This window comes from Hyla sarda, chromosome 2 (assembly GCF_029499605.1).
Source record: "Hyla sarda isolate aHylSar1 chromosome 2, aHylSar1.hap1, whole genome shotgun sequence".
Lineage (NCBI taxonomy): Eukaryota > Metazoa > Chordata > Amphibia > Anura > Hylidae > Hyla > Hyla sarda.
This window is the reverse complement of record NC_079190.1, coordinates 114,853,973-114,876,136: the sequence shown is the minus strand read 5'-3', so window position 1 is coordinate 114,876,136 and position 22,164 is coordinate 114,853,973. Positions and strand designations below refer to the sequence as shown.

Genomic DNA, 22,164 nt, shown 5'->3' with positions numbered 1-22,164 from the left:
TGCACTGGATGTCTGGGGTGCCACAGCCGAGACCCTAGTGGAGGGACCCCCGCGATCAGACATCTTATTTCCTATCCTTTGGATAGAGGATAAGATGTCTAGGGGCAGAGTACCCATTTAAGTACCACACCATGTGTGGCAGTTATAAATATATAATATAATCATGAGGATTACATTCAGGGGGCACAGTGTGTGGCAGTATTCGGAGTTAGTATAGAGGGTGAAAACCAAAGATGTCTGGGCAAACTTTTAAGAGTCAAAATATAGCTGAATAATTCATCGTGGTGGTCTGTGCCAAACGGAGAAGATGAGAAAAAATGTCCCCTGTCAGAGAAGACATCACCTGTGAGTCATTAGATGTCATTGTTGTGTGACTACATCTAATCAGTCCTATAGCCACTGTATGATGACGCAATGATGTCTGGCACCTTTCTAGCTTGTGAAACAAGTCTGAGCATTTCTCTACCATTGTTCAGGTCATACTGAGAACTGTAGTTTCACATATAAAAAAAGTATGTTATGCTCTTTATCCTCACTTCATAATCAGCATGAAATCCTGACAGAACATTACTAACAACTAAGTTTACTTCAGAAACACTGAAAGGTTTGGTTCTCACAAGCATAAAGTGCATGTGTGTGACGCACCATGGGCAGGAAAGCCCTGAAGATCTTTGACTTCAATGGGAGCTTTAGCACTGTACCACACTGCAAAGAAGTACAGCGTTAACTGTTTTCCTCCAGCAGGGTTTTGGACAGTGACACAATGCTGGTTTCTTTACTTTACTAACAAGGGGAAAAACTCTGGAACAGCTGTCTACAGAGCACTTCTTGGCCTTTTGGCTAAGATCAAGTGTAGTATCAGTTCTTATGAGGCAGTCCACTGGTAAGGATGGATGCTGCATGGAGAAACAGGTGTACCAGGGCGTTCCGGGGCTGATGTTACATAACCAGCTCAACGGCTGTCTTGATGTGACCTGTTTCCGCATCCGGCTCTGGTCATTGGGCCGGGTGGTGTAGAGCCGAGGTACTTTTGTGCCTCGGGGGAGTGGTGACCCTGAGGTGCCTAAACTCACTCGATGGACACCCCACTGAGTTGAAGCACTGCACCATTAACTGTTCACCTTTGGCACTCACCCTTGGTATCTCAGCCTTCTGGCTAGGATCAGGGACATTTTTATAGATCCGGCCGGATGACCGGGCAGTATATCTGCACTCATCCACTTATTTTCTTTGTTTGTCACTGTGCCACTATGCGTGTTGTTTGTACAGGTGTGTGTGGTCATCAGGTTCCTCACCTCCCTGTAACCCCTCTGGCATCTCGGCTTCGGCTGAGATGCCATCAGTATACGACTCCTTAGCTGATATATTGGATAATTCCTAGGATGATGCCAGGTGTATTTGTGGCCCCTTAGTGGCTTCGGTGAAAAGGGACATCAAGCCTGGACCATTGAAGGTGCCTTTTGGCCCAGAGGTGAAGGGTAGGTTTGTTGAAGAGGGGCTTTGCGATAGACTGCATCCTTTGTGCATTTTGTTTAGTTTGCACTTTTTCTTGCACTTTGGGTGATAGAGAGCATGTACCTCGGCTCTTCAGAAAGACACTCTGCTGTTTTGGATGCGGAAATTGGCAAATTTTTGCCAGTGTGAATGCACCCTAAAGTTTCAAAGCAAAACATATTTTAGAACTAAGCTGTCAGAAATGTTTGGGAGGCTGTCTTCCTTCTCCCATCTCTGCTTGATTGACAGGACTCCCACTACGGAAATAGGAAGAGACCTGTCAATCAAGCTAAGCCAGCAGGGGACATTTCCTGATGCCAAGGCTTGGTTTTAAACTATATTTTTCTCTGAAACGCTGTAGCGTTTTAGAGTAAAAGTTAGATGTTAGTAATAAGGGTGTCTGTCGGGTAATGAGGGAGTCTTTCATGCTGTACCCGGTTCAGGCAGCATAAATCTACTGACATACTACCTTTGACCCCTATAAAAACTCAGCCCATTTTGGCCTTAAGGAATCATAATTTTTTTTTTCACACCATACAATTTACGGTAAAAATGACGTGTTCTTTATTCTTTGGGTCAAGACGATTAAAATGATACCCATGGTTACATACTGTATTACAGTTGTGCTTAAAAAAAAACTGCTAACTTTTTAACCAAATTAAACCACTTTTTACGCCATGATCTGTACTTTTTATTGATAACATATTTGCATTAATGAAACTTTTAATACATTTTTTGTCAATTTTTTTGGAATAAAATGTTATAAAAAAGCAGCAATTTTGGATCTTTTTATTTTTCTGTATCATTAACATTATATTTTAAGAGTTCAGATATTTACGCAAACGGTGATACCAAATATGTTTATTAAATTATTTTTTTTACACTTTTTGGGGAAAATGGGACAATTTAAATTTTTATTGGGGGAGGGGATTTTTCACATTTTTTTAAACTATTTTTTACTTTTATTTTTACACTTTAATAGTCTCCATAGGGGGCTATTTATAGCAATCATTCGATTGCTAATACTGTTCAGTGCTATGCAGAGGGCATAACACTAATCAGTGTTATCGGTCATCTCCTGCTCTGGTCTGCTCGATCTCAGGCCAGAGCAGAAGACCCGTGGAAGGCAGCGGAGGCACATGAGGGGACCTCTGTCTGCCGTTCTGGATGATCGGATCTCCGCGGCACCGCTGGGGGCGATCGGATCATCCATTTTAGTGACCGCACTGCCGCAGATGCTGTGATCTGTATTGATCACAGCATCTGAGGGGTTAATGGTGGACATCTGCATGATCGTATCAGCAGCCGGGACCTACCGCGCATGAACCAAGCAATGCTCCGATGCTCGTGGTTATGTATAGGACGTAAATGTATGTCCTGGTGCGTTAAGTACCACCTCACCAGGACGTACATTTACGTCAAGGGGTTAAATTTGCAATTTCAATATTTTACTGTTGGAAAAAAGATCAAAAGCAGCACTGTCACTATACAAAAAAAGAAAAGTAGATTTCAGTTCCATAGCAACTGAACGTTTATTAATGTCATCCTACTGTATATGGTCTACTAACTGACTTAGGCTGGGTTCACATCACGTTTTATGCAATACAAGGCCGCATATGGCTGGGGAGAGCTAAAGCTGGGTGCTCCCGTACTTCCCACGGTTTTAGGTCCGGTGAGAAAACCGCATATGGGACAAAAATTAGCCGACCGGAGTCAGCGCATCACTCCGGTCGGCTCATTGAAATACATTACATACGGGCCACTTACAACAGGTATATGTTCGCAGCCAGTCTAAAAGAGCCATTGCTGCAGGGGATGCATGTAAACGACAGCATGAACCAACAATAGAACATTATGTGTGTTTCAGACTACCTTATACCACCTGTAATACTATAGATAAGCTGTGGATGTAGATCAGCAAGAGCCAAATAAAAAAATAGTCAATTACCATTTTCAAGCTTACAACTGGACAGGTTTATGGAGCCACTGATGTCAGGTTATGAATTTATTAACTGACAGTATAATGTAAATTATAAAAGGAAGACATGCAAGACAATATTGCTGTTCATCATTTTAATATGGGAGTTGGGTATCAACGTAAATGCATATAGTTTAATACAATAGAGGACAAAACCCAATTTCAAAGACACAAACATAAAATTCGGGAGAACATATCATGTAGAGTTAGCATGGCGAACAGAGAAGTGATTGCATGTAAGCTAGATTTATAAAGCAGGACCAATGGGGTGTTGCTCAATACAGTGCAATATTCGTGAAGGCCGTCAAAGATGATCTAGGCTTAGCAGTGGTGACCATGCTTCCCCTTGGATAAACTGCCAGAGCTGAAGCTTCCTCCATGGTGATGTTGGCCACTATGTCCTGAGGAGTTGCTGACCACGGCTGAAATTTATGAAACACACATTAAGATATATATATATATATCTATATATATATATATATATATATATATATATATATTCACTCAGGTGTATGGAGTACAAGAGTATAACCACAAAACATGTCATCAAATTGTATTTTACTGGCAAGGGTGGTTGAAGCAGGGCAGTAGTATATTGATAAGACAGGCTTTGTGGAGCAAAAAATGTCTCACAGCTTCATAGGTTGCAGAAATAGTATGGAAAAGGGTCTTTATTGTACATTTTAGTCTTGGAAAAGTCGTGAATATCTCCTTCTATACTTACAGATGCTAACTGATCCATGCCCTTCGCCAACAAGTCTGGAAAAAAATAACAATTCTTAGAAACATTTTATAAAACAACCAAAAAAATATAAATATGAATTAATTAATATATTTGTTAAACGTATTGATAACAGACAATGTGCTTTTACATCTATGTATTCATAATAGAAAATTTACCTGCATTCCTCTCCTTCCAACAGTTTCCTATAGGTGGCGATCTCAATATCCAGAGCCAGTTTGACATTCATCAGCTCTTGGTATTCTCTCAGTTGGCGAGCCATGTCCTGCTTGGCCTTCTGCAGAGCAGCCTCCAGTTCTGCCAGTTTATTCTTGGCATCCTTGATAGCAGCTTCACCACGTTCCTCAGCCTCTGTGATGGCAGCTTCCAACTTAGCACGCTATGTTTAACAAAATATCATGGTTAAGTTTTATGATAGGTACATATTCTTAAAAAATGCATTACACTACATAGACAACCAATCAATGTCAATGAGCTCTGTGCAATACTTTATATCTCCTGTGGTGGCGCTGCAGGGAAACTAAACACTTGATGCTGTTACTCTCACTTGTTGGGTGTCTCAACAGTAGGGTCTCGCCTTAAACAGTATAGGTTACCCCTGTTCACAAAAGTGAACAACTTCTTTTATGTTAATCCCATGTATTTATAATGCTGTTTTATTTTAGTTTTTTTGCAAAATGATAAAGCACATAACCTGAAATTATAGAATTACAAGTATATTGATGATATGCTCATAATGCATATTGAAGGGGTACTCCGGCACTAAACATCTTATCTTATCAAAAGGATAGGGGATAAGATGTTAGATTGTGGGGATCCCTCTGCTGGGGACTCCTGTGATATCTCTTGCAGCACCCCGTTTTTCAGCTGCACAGAGCAAGGATCGCTCTGTGGCTGATGACAGGTGGTGCAGAGGATGGAGTATCTTGGCATCACAGCTCCGCCCCACCCCCTCAATGTAACTCTATGGGAGGGGGCAGAGCCATGACGTCATGATACTCCTTCCCCTGCACTGCCCGTCATTAGCCACAAAGTGATCCTCACTCTGTGCAGCTAAAAAACGGGGGTGCTGCAGGGGAAATTGCGGGGGTCCCCAGCGTTGGGATCCCCGCAATCTAACATCTTATTCCCTATCTTTTTGATAAAGGGATAACATGTTTAGAGCCAGAGTACCCCTTTAAAGTTACCAGGTACTGTAAATTGCAAAAAAATTAAGAACATATCAATATATAGAATAACTTTGTAAAACAAAGTACTGAATTTTACTCTTTTGTGAAACGTATACTATATATATATATATATATATATATATATATATATATATATATATATTTTTTTTTTTTTTTTTTGCTTTTTATTTAAATCCTAGATTTTTATTTTACAATAAACTGTTACTGACATATCTGCACACAATAATGTAGTCTTCATATACAAACCCATTGACAGGGAACCCATTTTAGTCATGGTTACTTGCTGTGAGACAATTGTCCATTATGTTATGCAATAGCGTTATAGTATCATCGTTTTATATGAATCATAGGCCTATGCATGACAAGCTAAATCATGGCAACATGGTGACTAATGTCAGTACATCCTCTTCAACAAGTTCTCCCACGCCTCACCTAGAATCTCAACGCCTTTCTCCTATTGCTTATTACTTTTTACATCATCCCAAGTTAAGAAGTTGTCTTACAGATTGACTTAAAATATAGATATGTAGTATTAGGACTGTAAAAACTAGATCAACTTTTTTTTATTAGATTTTTTATGACTGATATTGGGAAAGGATGAGAGACTAGAGAAGTTGTAAGTGCTTATACTAGAGGTCACTGTGTGATCACCAATAAAATTATAGTGGTCAGAAATCTGGTGGCCTGCTTCTAGGAAACCCTTAGATTGGGGTTTCTTGGGCCCACCATAGAAAAAGATTTCATACAAAACATGTTCTGTTTTAATGGCATTGTAAACTTTTGACACCAGTCTAAATGGAAAAGTGCACTGGAGCAAGATGTGCCAAATTTCTCACGAGGTGCAACTTTCTTACTACATGTGCCCCGCACTTTCAAATCTATGTCAGCTATAAACTGGTATAAGTTATGCCAATGTAAAGTATGCTGATGGAATAATTTAGTGACTTTTCTCTAAAGTTTAGAAAGTGATATCCTAATAAAGCAGCACCCAGCCAAAGAAAGAATTGAAAGTCAATAGATTGCTAATAGAAGACACAATCATACAAATGCAACCCATGTAGATCAGCACGTTGATGCTATAAAAGAGGCAGCATCTTAAGAAAATAAAGTAAAATAAAATCTTGATGCTCAAATACATATTCTATTGAATTAAGAACCCTATGAAATCACTATCTTTTAGTCTTATACACCATGACACAGTCTTATCTACTCCAATATTGCATTGACACATAATGAACAGTTGCACTCTTGGCTTAAAAAGCCCTAACTCAATTATTTTCACCTAACTTACCTGTGCCTTCACACTCTCTATTTCACCCTTCAGTCTCTGGATCAGACGAGTCAATTCAGTGATTTCATGCTTAGTGTTTCTCAGGTCATCACAATGTCTTCCAGCTGTTAAGCGCAGCTCCTCAAACTAAACAGGAGAAAGCAAGTTCACAAATCTTAAAAAATATGTTGACTTCCAGTTATAAGTTCCATTATATAGTCAAGTGCACTACTATACCTTGTAGAGTGCAATACAGCAGTTTTTTTCTTGCTAGACATTGTGTTTTTTTGGTGAGAAGTACAAACCCCTGAAGGACACGCGCTGTAAATGTACGGCGCTGCATAGCATTACTTCGCGTACAGCACCGTACAGTTACAGGGCGGCTGTGATGCTCCTGCGCTCGCTTCATTCACGGCGGGTCCCGGCGGCTGTCAGCAACCGCAGACCTACCGGTAATGGCGGACATGAGCGATCGCGCTGATGTCTGCCATTAACCCCTCAGATGCCGTGATCAATACAGATCATGGCATCTGCGGCAGTGTGCCACTTAAAATGGCTGATCTGATCACCTGCAGGACTGCTGCTGGGATCAGATCAGCCAAGATGGCGGATGGAGGTCCCCTCACATATTTCCAGCAGACAGGAGCAGAAGATCACCGATAATATTGATCAGTGCTATGCCCAATGCATAGCACTGAACAGAATTAGCAATCTAATGATTGCTATAAATAGTTCCCTATGGGGACTAAAGAAGTGTAAAATAAATGTAAAAACATTTTTTTTTAAAGTGAAAAAAAAATTGAAAAAGCCCCTCCCCAAGTAAAGTTTTAAATCACCCCTTTTCCCGATATTAATACAAAAAAAGCATTAAAAAATGCTAAATAATAAACATATTTGGTATTGTTGTGTGCATAAAAATGTCTGAACTATAAAAGTATTATATTAATGATCTCCTATGGCGGACGGCGTAAACGTAAAAAAAAATGTCTAAAATGTCAGCTTTTTTGTCACATCAAACTGCAAAAAAATTATATATACAAAAACATGGTACTAAAACAAACTACAGATCATTGATCCAGAGAATAAAGAAAACATGTAATCTTTACCGTAAAGTGCACAATGAAATCCTCCCAAATATGTATACATATGATTTTTGGTAAAACTATTTTTGGGGGTTTACCATACATTTTAGGGTAAAATGAGTGATGTCATTACAAAAGTACAACTGGTCCCGCAAAAAACAAGCCCCATATGGGTCTGTGAGTGGAAATATAAAAGATGGATTTTAGAAGGCGAAGAGGAAAAAACAAACACGCAAAAATAAAATTGGCTGTGTTCTTATGGTCAAAATGTGCTGTGTCCTTAAGGGGTTAAAGGGGTACTCCACTGGCCAGCATTCGGAACTAAATGTTCCAACGCTGTTTTCACTCTTTGGGGGTCGACCACACCCCTTGTAATGTCACAGTGCAAGTCTATGGGGGGGGGGGTGATGACCGTCACACCCCCTCCAATATACTTGCATTTAGGTGGCGCGGCCATGACGTCACGAGGGGCGTGGCTGACCCCCACAGCACAAAAACAGCGTTGGAACATTTAGCTCCAAATGCTGGCCCCCTTTAAGGAGACTGTCCCAGTACTACTGTAGATTAAAATATTAAAGGGTACTAGTTCTTGTGCATAGGATGTCTCAATTATTGCAGCTCAAGTAACCTGACCTTAGCTGCAGGCCACAGTCCTTGACAATGAGTGATACTGTTTCTATAAAAAAAAAAAAAAAATTTAGAGCCTTTTTTCTAATCTTAGAAAGCCCCCTAAGGACACTTCTGTAGATTATGTATTAATAAACCTTTACTAAACACTGTGGCACGCTTACTTATTCACCCAGTGTTTGACTTTTAGATACCTAACATGTTGGTCAAGGCTCCATAGTTTTAGAGAACACTGCATATTCTGTTATAAACCAAACCCTATAATACAGATAATTCATGAGAATCAGTATAATTGTTTTATATGGCAAGCATATTTGGAGGAGTAGGTATGGGTAGATTAAATTGTGGTTACTAAAACAAATACCTTTACATTGCTAAACCCTGTTAACATATTTTGTGGATTAGAAGGGATTTCTCAGAGCTCCACCAATAATTCAGAAATGAGTAACGAAGTCTATTAGTTTTACTCACCCTTGACTGGTACATGGCCTCAGCCTCAGCTCTGCTCCTGTTAGCAATCTCTTCATATTGAGCCTTCACCTCAGCAATGATACTGTCCATGTCTAAATCTCGGCTGTTGTCCATGGAGACAATGACAGAGACGTCTGAGATTTGAGCCTGGAGCTGAGCGATCTCCTAAGAAAAGGATAAGAAAATTGCATTGTTAACCATAAGTGTATGAATGGAAGTGAAGTATTCATGATGGTCAGAGGCATTGATTAGACATGTATCTATCTACCTAAAAGGAGAAAAGGCCGCAGCACACAAAAAATCTTCAGTGCAAAAAACTGGTGTTAATTCCAGAAATACAAAGAAGTTCAAATACAAAAAAGGTGGTGTGAGACTACCGAAACATTGCACTTTTTAGAATTTCTTGCTGAAAATGGAATAAACACCAGTTTTTTGCACTGAAGATTTTTTTTTTTTGTGTGCTGCGGTCTTTTCTCCTTTTATTGAAGTTGGGGTCCTTAACCAAGTCTCCTATGACTGCGTGCACCTTAATACTATTTAATGTGAACTGGCGGATGTGCTGCTTTTTTGGATTTCTGTCTATCTATCATCTATTTACCTATCTATCTATAGATATCATATCTTTCTATATATCCATCTATCTCATATCTATCTATCTATCATCTATTTATCTATCATCTATCTATCAATATATCATCTATTTATCTATCTTCTATCTATCTATCTATCTATCTATCATCTATCTATCTTTCTATCTATCTAGTATCTACCTACATTCTATCTATCTAATAGATAGAAGCGGTGGCACTCCTAATTAGTGAAAAAAAAGGGTCTTTATTGACCCCAATGTACAGCGATGTTTTGATGGTCTCACACCATAATTTTTTTCAAACGATGGTGTGAGACCATCGAAACGTCGCTGCACATTGGGGTGATTAAAGACCCTTTTTTCACTAATTTGAAGTGCCACGGCTTATTTCTATTGGACTGTTTGATGCAGATCTTGGACTTGAACCTGGGCAGGTGGGCACCCGTGGATTAACAGATTATGAGTGCTGCTTTCCTTTTTTGTATATCTATCTCCAAATACATATCTCCCTATCATTACTCTTCTATAAAATGAAAATGTATTAAGCTAAACAAAGTGAACATGGACTACAATCAAAGGGTACAGAAAGTACTACGTTAAGAGTAAAACCATGTGCTTTTTCCATGCTAGTGTTCTGTAAAGCAATGCTAGCTATCAAATAAATCTATACATATAGAAGGTTGATCTAGCACCACTTGGCTATTAATAATTCATCCACTTTAAGTGTTCATGCACAGCCCTGTATGGTTTGGCCTACTTGAACAGCTGTATAGTTCCCTAGAAGAAATGCTTTTTGCACGGAAAATACCTCCATTACAAAATCTTTTCACTTGCATGAAGCCCCACTTGTCTGAGATGAAGCTATGCTGAGGGTCCAGAGGCTGCAGTTACCCCTGGTGCCTGAGGATAGCCTAAATGCCTCTTTATCACAAATACCACCATGCCATGCATTTAGTAAAAAAAATACATGTAATGTCCATAGACTTAACTATTTAACTGCTTGGTAAGTAACAGATAAATCAAAATGCTTTCTGGTTGGTGGAGACCTAAAAACAGTCACTTACTGCATCAAAGAGGGCGCGCAGGAAGTTGATCTCATCAGTCAGTGAGTCCACTTTAGCTTGTAGTTCAGATTTATTGATGAAAGCGGCATCAACATCCTGTAAGGTAAATAACATTAATTTACTAACATATTTAAAGGGGTACTCCACAGGAAAAAAAAATTTCTAAATCAACTGGTGCCAGAAAGTTAAAGAGATTTGTAAGTTATTTCTATTTAAAATTCTTAATCCTTCCAATACTTATCAGCTTCTGTATGCTCCACGGAAATTATTTTCTTTTTAAATCTCTTTTCTGTCTGACCATAGTGCTCTCTGCTGACACCTCTGTCCATTTTGGAAACTGTCCAGAGCAGGATAGGTTTGCTATGGGGATTTGCATCTACTTGGGATAGTTCCTAAAATGGACAGAGATGTCAGCAGAGAGTACTGTAATCAGACAGAAAGGACATTTCAAAAGAAAATAACTTCCTGTGGAGCATACAGAAGCTTATAAGTACTGGATTCGTCTCACACAACAATGACACTGGAATAAAACTCAGGAAATGTCCAGCATGATGCGTTTCAAGTCATTTGACCCTTCATCAGATGCATTATGGGTAGTGGGGAGGTGGAAAAGTACATGGGGCTGAATGGAACAGGTGTGATGACCAAAACTAAGGGTTGAACCCCATAAGTTCCGAGTCCCAAATACCTCGCCACTACAAATCATGATATCAACCATGACATATAGTTTTCGAACAAAATCGAACAATACAAATTGTACTTGTGACAAAACCTTCATATATAATGCAAGAAAAAAAAAAAAAACATTTAATAATGCAAAATAACATCAGACCTTAAATTAAGACCATATGGCTATAACTTTGCTGTTTAACTTTCTGGCACAAGTTGATTTAGAAAAAAAATGTTCCCAGTGGAATACCCCTTTAATACCCAATACAAGAGCATAATCCCTTCTTAATGTTCAGTACATACTCTCTTAAGTCCTACAAATTCATTCTCTGCCGCAGTACGCCTGTTGATCTCATCCTCATACCTGTTGGGTTACACATGAAATGATTATTTGTAGGACATTAATGCAATACCCACTATGCATGATATAATTTGCATTTAGCAATTTTTTGGTTTGGAAACCATGCATTGTTTAATTTACTTTTTCTTGAATTCCTCAACTGCATCTTCCATATTCCTTCTTTCTGCCTCCAGACGAACTTTTTCAGCCCCAAGGCTTTCCAGCTGTTTCCTGAGGTTGCTGATGTAGGCCTCAAAGAGAGGTTCAATGTGGCTCTTTGCAGGCTTTTTCTCTTGCAGAAGAGACCATTTTGTTTCTAGCATCTTGTTCTGTTGCTCCAGAAATCTCACCTACAATAAATGTGAGGAAATTAGAATTGCAAGTGAAACAGAGGAATGAGAACATTGGGATTATATTGCGATGTTAAAAATATCCTTAAAAAGTATTTATAGCAATCAACTTTAAAAGGACTTTAAAAGGACATGTAAGTGAATGTATTACTTATATTTTTTTACTTATTAGAGTCAGAACTGAAACATGTTTTTTTTGTTATTTAATCTGTTTCTTTTTTTTTTCTTTTTTTAATTTCATTGTATTTAATTCAAACAGTATTTAGATATATACTTTACATCAAGCCCCATGGACATAAGCCCAGAAGACTAGAGGGGACCCTATTAAATTCTATGATAGAGTTTTTAGGCATGGTCTGTGACCTCTACGGAGATTTATATGCAGAAGGGGGGGAGGGGGTGCTCTGAGAATGGACAAGAAGTGTCAGCTTAATATAATGCTTAGTGGTCAGAAGAAAAACTGCAAGATTTTAGGATTATTTCAAAACATATATGGGGAGTTTCAACAAAACTGTAATGAAAAGTTGACCAGTTGCCCATAGCAACCAATCAGATTGCTTCTTTAATTTTTCTGAGGCCTTTCAAAAAAGAAAGAAGCAGTCTGATTGGTTGCAATGAACAACTGGTCAACTTTTCCTCTGCACAAGTTTTGCTAAATCTCCCTCATAGAGTCAAATGAAAAAGTAGACAGCTTTGATCACAGACAAATCATGTGGAATGATCATGACCAGGTTACTATATAGAATGGTGTCTGGCCATGTGTTGAGTATACACAAGTGCTGTCACTTTATTGAAAGCTTTTAAATAAGGTTTAAACACACTAGACCAATTCATCCTATAGCTTCAAAATTCTGCTGTTCTGTTCTGATGTTTTATGGCCTGATATGTTAAGTTCTGCTGTAGATGGGAACCATACATGTTGTCTATAAATATGTTACTAGGCCTAAACTGGACCAATTAGATCAATAATAATTTATACACAAAGGCCTCTTTAAAAATGAAGGAAGTTATCTGATTGGTTGCTTTGGGCAATTCAGCAACTTTTCCTCTAGACAGGTTTTGGTAAATCTGCCCCGTGTGTAAAAAAGGAATGCCCAGTCATTTTGCCATGATGGATGTTGTATGGAGAGTTCTTTTTGGACTATAGTTGTCAGTTGTTTGACCATTATACATGGTCTATTGTCCATTAGTTTTTTGTATCACAGTCCTGATGAGATGTATAACTTTTACATACCTTGTCTATGAAGGAGGCAAACTTGTTGTTCAGACCTTTAATCTGGTCCTTTTCATCAGTTCTGACTCTCTGGATATTGGGGTCAATCTCCAAATTCAGAGGAGCCAGGAGACTTTGGTTAACGGTGACATGGGTAATACCAGGAGAGCAAAATGATCCACCAAATCCATACCCAGCATGACTCAATCCATGTCCAATTCCAGACAAACTATAGGCATGTCCACTCTTCAATCCACTTGATATCTTATGTCCAGACCCAACACTGTAGACACTTTTGCTGCTAAATGATGGGTGCACTTTGTGGCCAATGGATATCTTCTTGGAAGTGATGGAACCAATGGAGCTATGTTTGTTTATAGATGGTAAGCATGCTGAGGATGAGCTGAAGCTCTTGAATCCATGGCTGCTATGGGTAGACTGGTGAGACATCTTTGTGAAATGTCTTGAAATCTGTGGTGCTTGGATCGGAATATGCTTCAGATGGATGCCTCTGAACCCAGTGCTAAAATTTGTCCCTTTTATATATCTGGAGTAGTGGGCTTGGTGACTTTAAAGAGCACTAACACCTTGTAATTTAATCTTGTGAGCTTCCTCTTTGACATTTTTACATCCCCATCATCCTAGTTTAATGAAATTTAATAGAACAGTTAAATAAAACCCATAGTGGAAACACACCTAGAATATTAGTAAAGATGAAAAGCACTTAATGCTCATGACTTTTCCCAGTCAGCAAGCACACCTCATCTAGTGCACATTATGCTTATGAGTGTTACTTTGGTAAATAGGGTCAGCTTGTAAAGTGCTCTTCATTACACTTTATAGTACTCACTTTGTCATACAATGTCACATAAACTCAGATTTATTCCTGTTTAGTAGGATTTTTTTAATTTTATATCTTATAAAATGTTAGAGTGATAGACAGACTATTAAGGGCAAATTAATTGGACATTAACTTAACATGATCCCCTTCTCAAACAGCCTGTAATAACCATGCTAATAAATTCTAAGATACCGTATTTTTCGCCATATAAGACGCTCCGGCATATAAGACCAAATTTTAAAGGATGAAAATCTAGAAAAAAAAGATTCTGAACTTAGCCGTTGGCTATCCGGGCATGCCAGGAGTTGTAGTTTTGCAACATCTGGAGGTCCGCAGGTTGAAGACCACTGGTATAGGAGGTAATACTCACGTGTCCCTGCCGCTCCGGACCCGTCACCGCTGCCCTGGATGTCGCCCTCCATCGCTGTCGCCGCGTCCCCGCGGTGTCCCCGTCGCTTCGGAACGTCTCTGCTGCCAGGTATCCTCGCTCTCCGTCGCCACCATCACCTCGCTACGTATGCCGCTCCTATTGGATGACGGGACGGCGTGCGCAACAACGTGATGCAGGGGATCTCAGCAAGGAGGCAGGTAAGGTCCCTCCCGGTGTCCTGTACGCTGTTCGGGACGCCACAATTTCACCGCAGCGGTCCCGAACAGCCCGACTGAGCAGCCGGGTTAGTGTCACTTTCGCTTCAGACGCGGCGGTAAGCTTTGATCACCGCGTCGGAAGGGTTAATACAGGGCATCACCGTGATCGGTGATGTCCTCTATTAGCCGCGAGTCCCGGCCGTTGATGGCCGCAGGGACCGCAGGGACCTCATCTAGTGCACATTATGCTTATGAGTGTTACTTTGGTAAATAGGGTCAGCTTGTAAAGTGCTCTTCATTACACTTTATAGTACTCACTTTGTCATACAGTGTCACATAAACTCAGATTTATTCCTGTTTAGTAGGATTTTTTAATTTTATATCTTATAAAATGTTAGGGAGATAGACAGACTATTAAGGGCAAATTAATTGGACATTAACTTAACATGATCCCCTTCTAAAACAGCCTGTAATAACCATGCTAATAAATTCTAAGATACCGTATCTTTCGCCATATAAAAGGCTCCGGCATATAAGACCCCATTTTAAAGGATGAAAATCTAGAAAAAAAAGATTCTGAACTTTCAACCTGCGGACCTCCAGATGTTACAAAACTACAACTCCCAGCATGCCCGGACAGCCGTTGGCTATCCGGGCATGCCAGGAGTTGTAGTTTTGCAACATCTGGAGGTCCGCAGGTTGAAGACCACTGGTATAGGAGGTAATACTCACGTATCCCTGCCGCTCCGGACCCGTCACCGCTGCCCTGGATGTCGCCCTCCATCGCTGTCGCCGCGTCCCCGGGTTGTCCCCGTCGCTCCGGAACGTCTCTGCTGCCAGGTATTCTCGCTCTCCGTCGCCACCATCACGTCGCTACGTATGCTGCTCCTATTGGATGATGGGACAGCGTGCGCGACAACGTGATGCAGGGGATCCCGGCAAGGAGGCAGGTAAGGTCCCTCCCGGTGTCCTGTACACTGTTCGGGACGCCACACTTTCACCGCAGCGGTCCCGAACAGCCCCACTGAGCAGCCGGGTTAGTGTCACTTTCGCTTCAGACGCGGCGGTCAGATTTGATCACCGCGTCTGAAGGGTTAATACAGGGCATCACCGTGATCGGTGATGTCCTCTATTAGCCGCGAGTCCCGGCCGTTGATGGCCGCAGGGACCGCAGGGACCTCATCTAGTGCACATTATGCTTATGAGCGTTACTTTGGTAAATAGGGTCAGCTTGTAAAGTGCTCTTCATTACACTTTATAGTACTCACTTTGTCATACAGTGTCACATAAACTCAGATTTATTCCTGTTTAGTAGGATTTTTTAATTTTATATCTTATAAAATGTTAGGGAGATAGACAGACTATTAAGGGCAAATTAATTGGACATTAACTTAACATGATCCCCTTCTAAAACAGCCTGTAATAACCATGCTAATAAATTCTAAGATACCGTATCTTTCGCCATATAAAAGGCTCCGGCATATAAGACCCAATTTTAAAGGATGAAAATCTAGAAAAAAAAGATTCTGAACTTTCAACCTGCGGACCTCCAGATGTTACAAAACTACAACTCCCAGCATGCCCGGACAGCCGTTGGCTATCCAGGCATGCCAGGAGTTGTAGTTTTGCAACATCTGGAGGTCCGCAGGTTGAAGACCACTGGTATAGGAGGTAATACTCACGTATCCCTGCCGCTCCGGACCCGTCACCGCTGCCCTGGATGTCGCCCTCCATCGCTGTCGCCGCGTCCCCGGGTTGTCCCCGTCGCTCCGGAACGTCTCTGCTGCCAGGTATCCTCGCTCTCCGTCGCCACCATCACGTCGCTACGTATGCCGCTCCTATTGGATGACGGGACAGCGTGCGCGACAACGTGATGCAGGGGATCCCGGCAAGGAGGCAGGTAAGGTCCCTCCCGGTGTCCTGTACACTGTTCGGGACGCCACACTTTCACCGCAGCGGTCCCGAACAGCCCGACTGAGCAGCCGGGTTAGTGTCACTTTCGCTTCAGACGCGGCGGTCAGATTTGATCACCGCGTCTGAAGGGTTAATACAGGGCATCACCGTGATCGGTGATGTCCTCTATTAGCCGCGAGTCCCGCCCGTTGATGGCCGCAGGGACCGCCGCGAAAGGACAGGTTTTAATGTATATTTGCCGTATAAGACTCACCAACTTTTCCCCAACAGTTTTAGGGAAGAAAAAGTGCGTCTCATACGGTAAAAAATACGGTAATTGTTTTATTTTATTAAAGTCTAGCTAAACATTCACATGACTTCCAACATGTCATAGACACATGCCAGAAGATGTGATCGATTGCTAGAACAAAGTGACAGATGTTCCCCTGATTTATGTGTGCCTTCGGTTCTGCTCCGCTTCCCTTAAAAAGCCAAGCCTAAAAGTGCAGACCCAGAAAAGGTCACATAGAATGAGCAGAGAGGTGAGTATATTTTTTCATTTGTTCTGACATTGCCCACCCGGGATAAATTTTGTCAAAAAACAAAACTTTAAAGAAAATATATCATTTCATAAACAGTCAATGTGAACTAAGGCCAAACATTCTGAAACACTCCTGAAGGAAAGCTGGGCAAATTGTGAACTGTAAAGTGTAGAAACTGAGCAAGTACGAGAAATCGCAAGAAGCCATGTTATGGCCACTTTTGGATTCATTTTCTACATGATTGGATCTAAGAGTTGATTGATTTAGAGCTCCAGAAATTTGGAAGTTTGCTCCTTATTGATTAAAGCAATATTATATATTGTATTTCTCATTTACATTACATAGGCCAAGCTCTACCTTTGGAGAAAATGATATAACCAGTGGTGTACCTTCAACGGATGCAGGACATGCAATGTGGACTAGGAGCTCTTCCCATCTCATCAGTTGCCCAATATCCACTGCAATTTTCAACTGGATTTGTGTTATTAGGACACAGGTTCACCTGAAAGCTGTGTCAGAGCAAAAAAACATTAGTTTTTTCCTCCATCACTAGCACTAGTAGGCCACAGGCTAATTTATGCCACTTCCTGGCGTAAGTGCAATGCAATGACAGAGCAAAACACCTCTCTACAGAAAGAGGACCCAACATTTGTTGTAGGAGTGGGGAAAAGGTGGGTTACACATTACATATTACTTAGTAGATGTTACGCCGAGCGCTCCAGGTCCCCCTCCTCCTCGGGAGCGCTTGCGGCGTCTTCTACCCTGCAGCGCTCCGGTCCGCGGATCGCATCCTGTCCCACTCACCTGTCCCGGTCACCTGCTGGGTCCCGGTGCTCGCGGCCGCGCTCTCTAGGGCGCGCGCGCCGAGGCACTCAGATTTAAAGGGCCAGTGCACCGCTAATTGGTGCCTGGCCCAATCACTCTAATCAGCTTCCATCTGTTCCATGTGCATAAAAGTCTGCTTCCCCTTCCGTTCCCTGCCGGATCTTGTTGCCTTGTGCCCTGAGAAAGCGTTATTGTGTGTTCCCAAGCCTGTGTACCCAGACCTTCTGCTGTTGCCCCTGACTACGAACCTCGCTGCCTGCCCTGACCTTCTGCTACGTCTGACCTTGCCTCTGTCTAGTCCTTGTGTACCGTGCCTGTCTCAGCTGTCAGTGAGGTTGAGTCGCTATCGGGTGGAACGACCTGGGGGTTACCTGCCGCTGCAAGTCCATCCCGCTTTGCGGCGGGCTCTGGTGAAAACCAGTAACCCCTTAGATTCCGTTCCCCTGGTACGGCCCACGCCATCACCTCACTGACTCAGAGGATTCACCACCAGTGTCCTCTCCACATACCAGTCCGGATCCTGACAGTAGAAGCACATGGAGGGCCCATGCTACTAAGTGATGGTACAAAGTGGAAACCCAGGGGGAACAAAGGAGGACATATTACTGAATGGGGCAAAAAAAGGGGCATAATACTGTGTTGGGGCACAAATGAGGCCTCATTACTGAGTAGGGGCATAAAGGGAAATGGGGGGGGGGGGCACAAAAATAGCACTAATAATGTAGGGGGAGGGGTGTGCAGCATGATAATGGAAGCACTATTACTGTGTAGGACACCCAGGGGGAGATATCTTTTGAGATAATACTAGGGGTGGGAAATGGATGCTGAAAAACAAGGAAACTACAATCTGTGTCTGGCATTATGGAGAAATGAGTCATGGCTGAAAGAAGTCATCATTGTGGCGAAAAACAGAGGAAAAGGGAAGGAGAAGGACTCCAAGAAGATGTCACCCACTTATTAATGATATTAAATATTTTGGGGGAAAATGTCTTTCTATATATCATGGTAGCAATGCTGTAATGGGCAAAGACCAACATCCAAGACTTTCCTTGGGGCTCATGGGACTCAAATTACTCACCTGGATATAAAAAGTATATATATATATATATATATATATATATATATATATATATATATATATATATATATATATAAAATCCAAATAGAAGCAGCACATCAAGTAGTATTGGCTAATAATAGATGCGGGGTGCTCGCATACTTGGAGCCTGGGTCCACCGGTTCCTTAATCCAGAAATACAAAATAGGATGCAGCACACCACGGATGCAATCAAAGTTGATGGTTTATTCCATAACGTGCAAAAGACAACGTTTCGCCAGCCTCACACTGGCTTTCTCAAGTGAGAAAGCCAGTGTGAGGCTGGCGAAACGTTGTCTTTTGCACGTTATGGAATAAACCATCAACTTTGATTGCATCCGTGGTGTGCTGCATCCTATTTTGCATATATGTATATATAAAGGATATAAACAGGATATAAAAATATCTTCATCAATATTCTGCAGTATAATTAAATTTATCCTAGCTCAGCTGCATCCATACATATGTGTAAGCAGTAATAAGGGAAGTGCCTAAAACTAACATTTATTGATATGCATTAAAATACACCAAAATAAATGGTGTACATTATAACTTGTCCAATTTACCACGTTTAGCATAGGATTATGCAGAACTTATATAGCTAAATGCTATCATGCAATATATATGTTTTACATACGGTCATGTAGAACCTATATAACTGGATTCTATCATACAGTGATATCTCATGCCAACATCAATTATTGTCAGTATACCCTGCAGTATGAAGATATAACACTACGGCAATATTAACTATTTCATTCCCAACGTACGTTTCTGTCCACCTGCACAAGACTTGCACCAAGGGGACGTCCTCAGGGCATCTTGTAACATTAGAAGACAGGTGTCTAGGGGTGGAGTACAAACACTATGCATGGGTAAACTGATAAAGTGCTGTCATAATGAAATGAGATGTTAGTGTCAATCTATAATGCACAAACAGCAGCTGTAATATAACAGTATAGACTGTAAATTGAAAAAAAAAATTATTCCGCTTTGTTAATCTGTCATTACCATTATACAGATTTTTCCCAATTTGAAAAAAGATTAAAGATGTGAAATACAAGAGAATTGGTTAACCCCCTAAGGACCAAGCCCATTTTGGCCTTAAAGGGATACTCTACCCCTAGACATCTTATCCCCTTTCCAAAGCATAGGGGATAAGATGTCGGATTGAGGGGGTCCTGCCGCTGGGAACCCCGTGATATTTCCTGCAGCACCCCATGTCATCTGCTCCACAGAGTGAACTTCGCTCTGTGTCTGATGACGGGCGATACAGGGGTAGGAGTATCGTGACATCACCGCCCCAATAATTATTTCATATACAGGGCGGTATGAGGGCTAATTTTTTGTACCATTATCTGTAGTTTTTATCGGTACCACTTTTGCTTATATTTAACTTTTGAATCACTTTTTATAAAAAAAAAATATATACAAAAATTTGGAATAAAATGTGACAAAAAAGTAGCAATTTTGGACTTTTTTTTACATTTATGCTGTTCACGATACGGAATAAAGAACATTATATTTTGATTACACTTTTATAGTCCCCTTAGGGGACTATTTATAGTAATCATTGGATTGCATATACTGAACAGTGCTATACATATGCATAGCACTGATCAGTATTATCAACGATCTTCTGCTCACGTTTGTTCAATCTCAGACCAGAGCAGAAGACCCCTGGAGACGGCCGGAGGCAGGTAGGGCAACCTGCGGCTGCCATGTTGAATGATTGGATCCGATCATCCATTTAAATGCTCGCATTGCTACAGATGCTGTGATCTGTATTGATCACAGCATCTGAGGGGTTAATGGCAGACATCAGTGAGATCACTGATGTCCGCCATTACCGGTGGGTCCCTGGCTGCTGACATGCATGATGACCTGCCATGCATGATGCGAGCACCAGTCCGGTGCTCATGTCATGCGCATGACATAAATGTATGTCATGGTGCATTAAGTCCCAACGCATCATGATGTACATTTACATCCATTGTCGTTAAGGATTTAACCCCTTAAGGACACATGACGTACTGGAACGTCATGTGTCCACTCCCGATCTATAACGCGGGGCCACGGCGTGGCCCCGCGTCATAGCGGTTCGGGCCCGGCCTCTAACAACGGCCGGGACCCGTGGCTAATAGCGCGCGGCATTGATCGCAGTGCCGCGCGCTATTAACCCTTTAGACGCGGCGTTCAAAGTTGAACGCCGCGTCTAAAGTGAAACCGAAAGCATGCCGGCTAGCTCAGTGGGCTGTTCGGGATAGCCGTGGTGAAATCGCGGCATCCCGAACAGCTGACAGGACAGCGGAAGGGCCCCTACCTGCCTCCTCGCTGTCCGATCGCCGAATGACTGCTCAGTGCCTGAGATCCAGGCATGAGCAGTCATGCGGCAGAATCATCGATCACTGGTTTCTTATGAGAAACCAGTGATCAATGTAAAAGATCAGTGTGTGCAGTGTGATAGGTCCCTATGGGACCTATAACATTGCAAAAAAAAAGTGCAAAAAAAAAGTGAATAAACATCATTTAACCCCTTCCCTATTAAAAGTTTGAATCACCCCCCTTTTCCCATAAAAGAAAAAACACAGTGTAAATAAAAATAAAAATAAACATAAATGGTATCGCCGCGTGCGGAAATGTCCGAATTATAAAAATATATCATTAATTAAACCGCACGGTCAATGGCGTGCGCGCAAAAAAATTCCAAAGTCCAAAATAGTGCATTTTTGGTCACTTTTTATATCATGAAAAAATGAATAAAAAGCGATCAATAAGTCCTATCAATGCAAAAATGATACCGTTAAAAACTTCAGATCACGGCGCAAAAAATGAGCCCTCATACCGTCCCATACACGGAAAAATAAAAAAGTTATAGGGGTCAGAAGATGACAATTTTAAACGTATACATTTTTCTGCATAAAGTTATGATTTTTTCCAGAAGTGCGACAAATTCAAACCTGTATAAGTAGGGTATCATTTTAATCATATGGACCTACAGAATAAAGGTAAGGTGTCATTTTTACCGAAAAATGTACTACGTAGAAACGGAAGCCCCCAAAAGTTACAAAATGGCGTTTTTTTTTTCAATTTTGTCTCACAATGATTTTTTTTCCCGTTTCACCGTAGATTTTTGGGCACAATGACTGACGTCATTACAAAGTAAAATTGGTGGTGCAAAAAATAAGCCATCATATGGATTTTTAGGTGCAAAATTGAAAGAGTTATGATTTTTTAAAGGCAAGGAGCAAAAAACGAAAATGCAAAAACGGAAAAACCCCCGGTCCTTAAGGGGTTAAA

At 41.2% G+C, this 22,164-nt stretch overlaps 1 protein-coding gene and 1 pseudogene across 1 annotated transcript; one reads left to right on the top strand and one right to left on the bottom strand.

Moving 5' to 3' along the window:
- The first annotated feature begins 820 nt into the window (after positions 1-820).
- On the top strand, positions 821-979 carry LOC130359983 (U2 spliceosomal RNA; annotated as a pseudogene).
- Positions 980-3,693: 2,714 nt separating this feature from the next.
- On the bottom strand, positions 3,694-13,529 carry LOC130355329 (keratin, type II cytoskeletal cochleal-like). The gene is made up of 9 exons (XM_056555356.1): positions 13,101-13,529; positions 11,658-11,866; positions 11,480-11,540; positions 10,508-10,603; positions 8,855-9,019; positions 6,696-6,821; positions 4,373-4,593; positions 4,197-4,231; positions 3,694-3,894 (listed from the first exon to the last, which is right to left on the bottom strand). The coding sequence occupies exons 1-9, from the start codon at positions 13,527-13,529 to the stop codon at positions 3,794-3,796; spliced, it is 1,443 nt and encodes a 480-aa protein (XP_056411331.1). The 3' UTR covers positions 3,694-3,793.
- Positions 13,530-22,164: the final 8,635 nt, after the last annotated feature.

What these genes read in the sequence shown, in the direction of transcription:
- LOC130355329 (XM_056555356.1), bottom strand. Translation starts at nt 13,529, where the DNA reads ATGTCTCACCAGTCTACCCATAGCAGCCATGGATTCAAGAGCTTCAGC. An exon ending in TAGAGAGTGTGAAGGCACAG is followed by an intron (nt 4,594 to 6,695) that starts GTAAGTTAGGTG and finishes TGTTAAACATAG; the next exon opens with CGTGCTAAGTTGGAAGCTGC. An exon ending in TTGGAAGGAGAGGAATGCAG is followed by an intron (nt 4,232 to 4,372) that starts GTAAATTTTCTA and finishes ATTTTTTTCCAG; the next exon opens with ACTTGTTGGCGAAGGGCATG.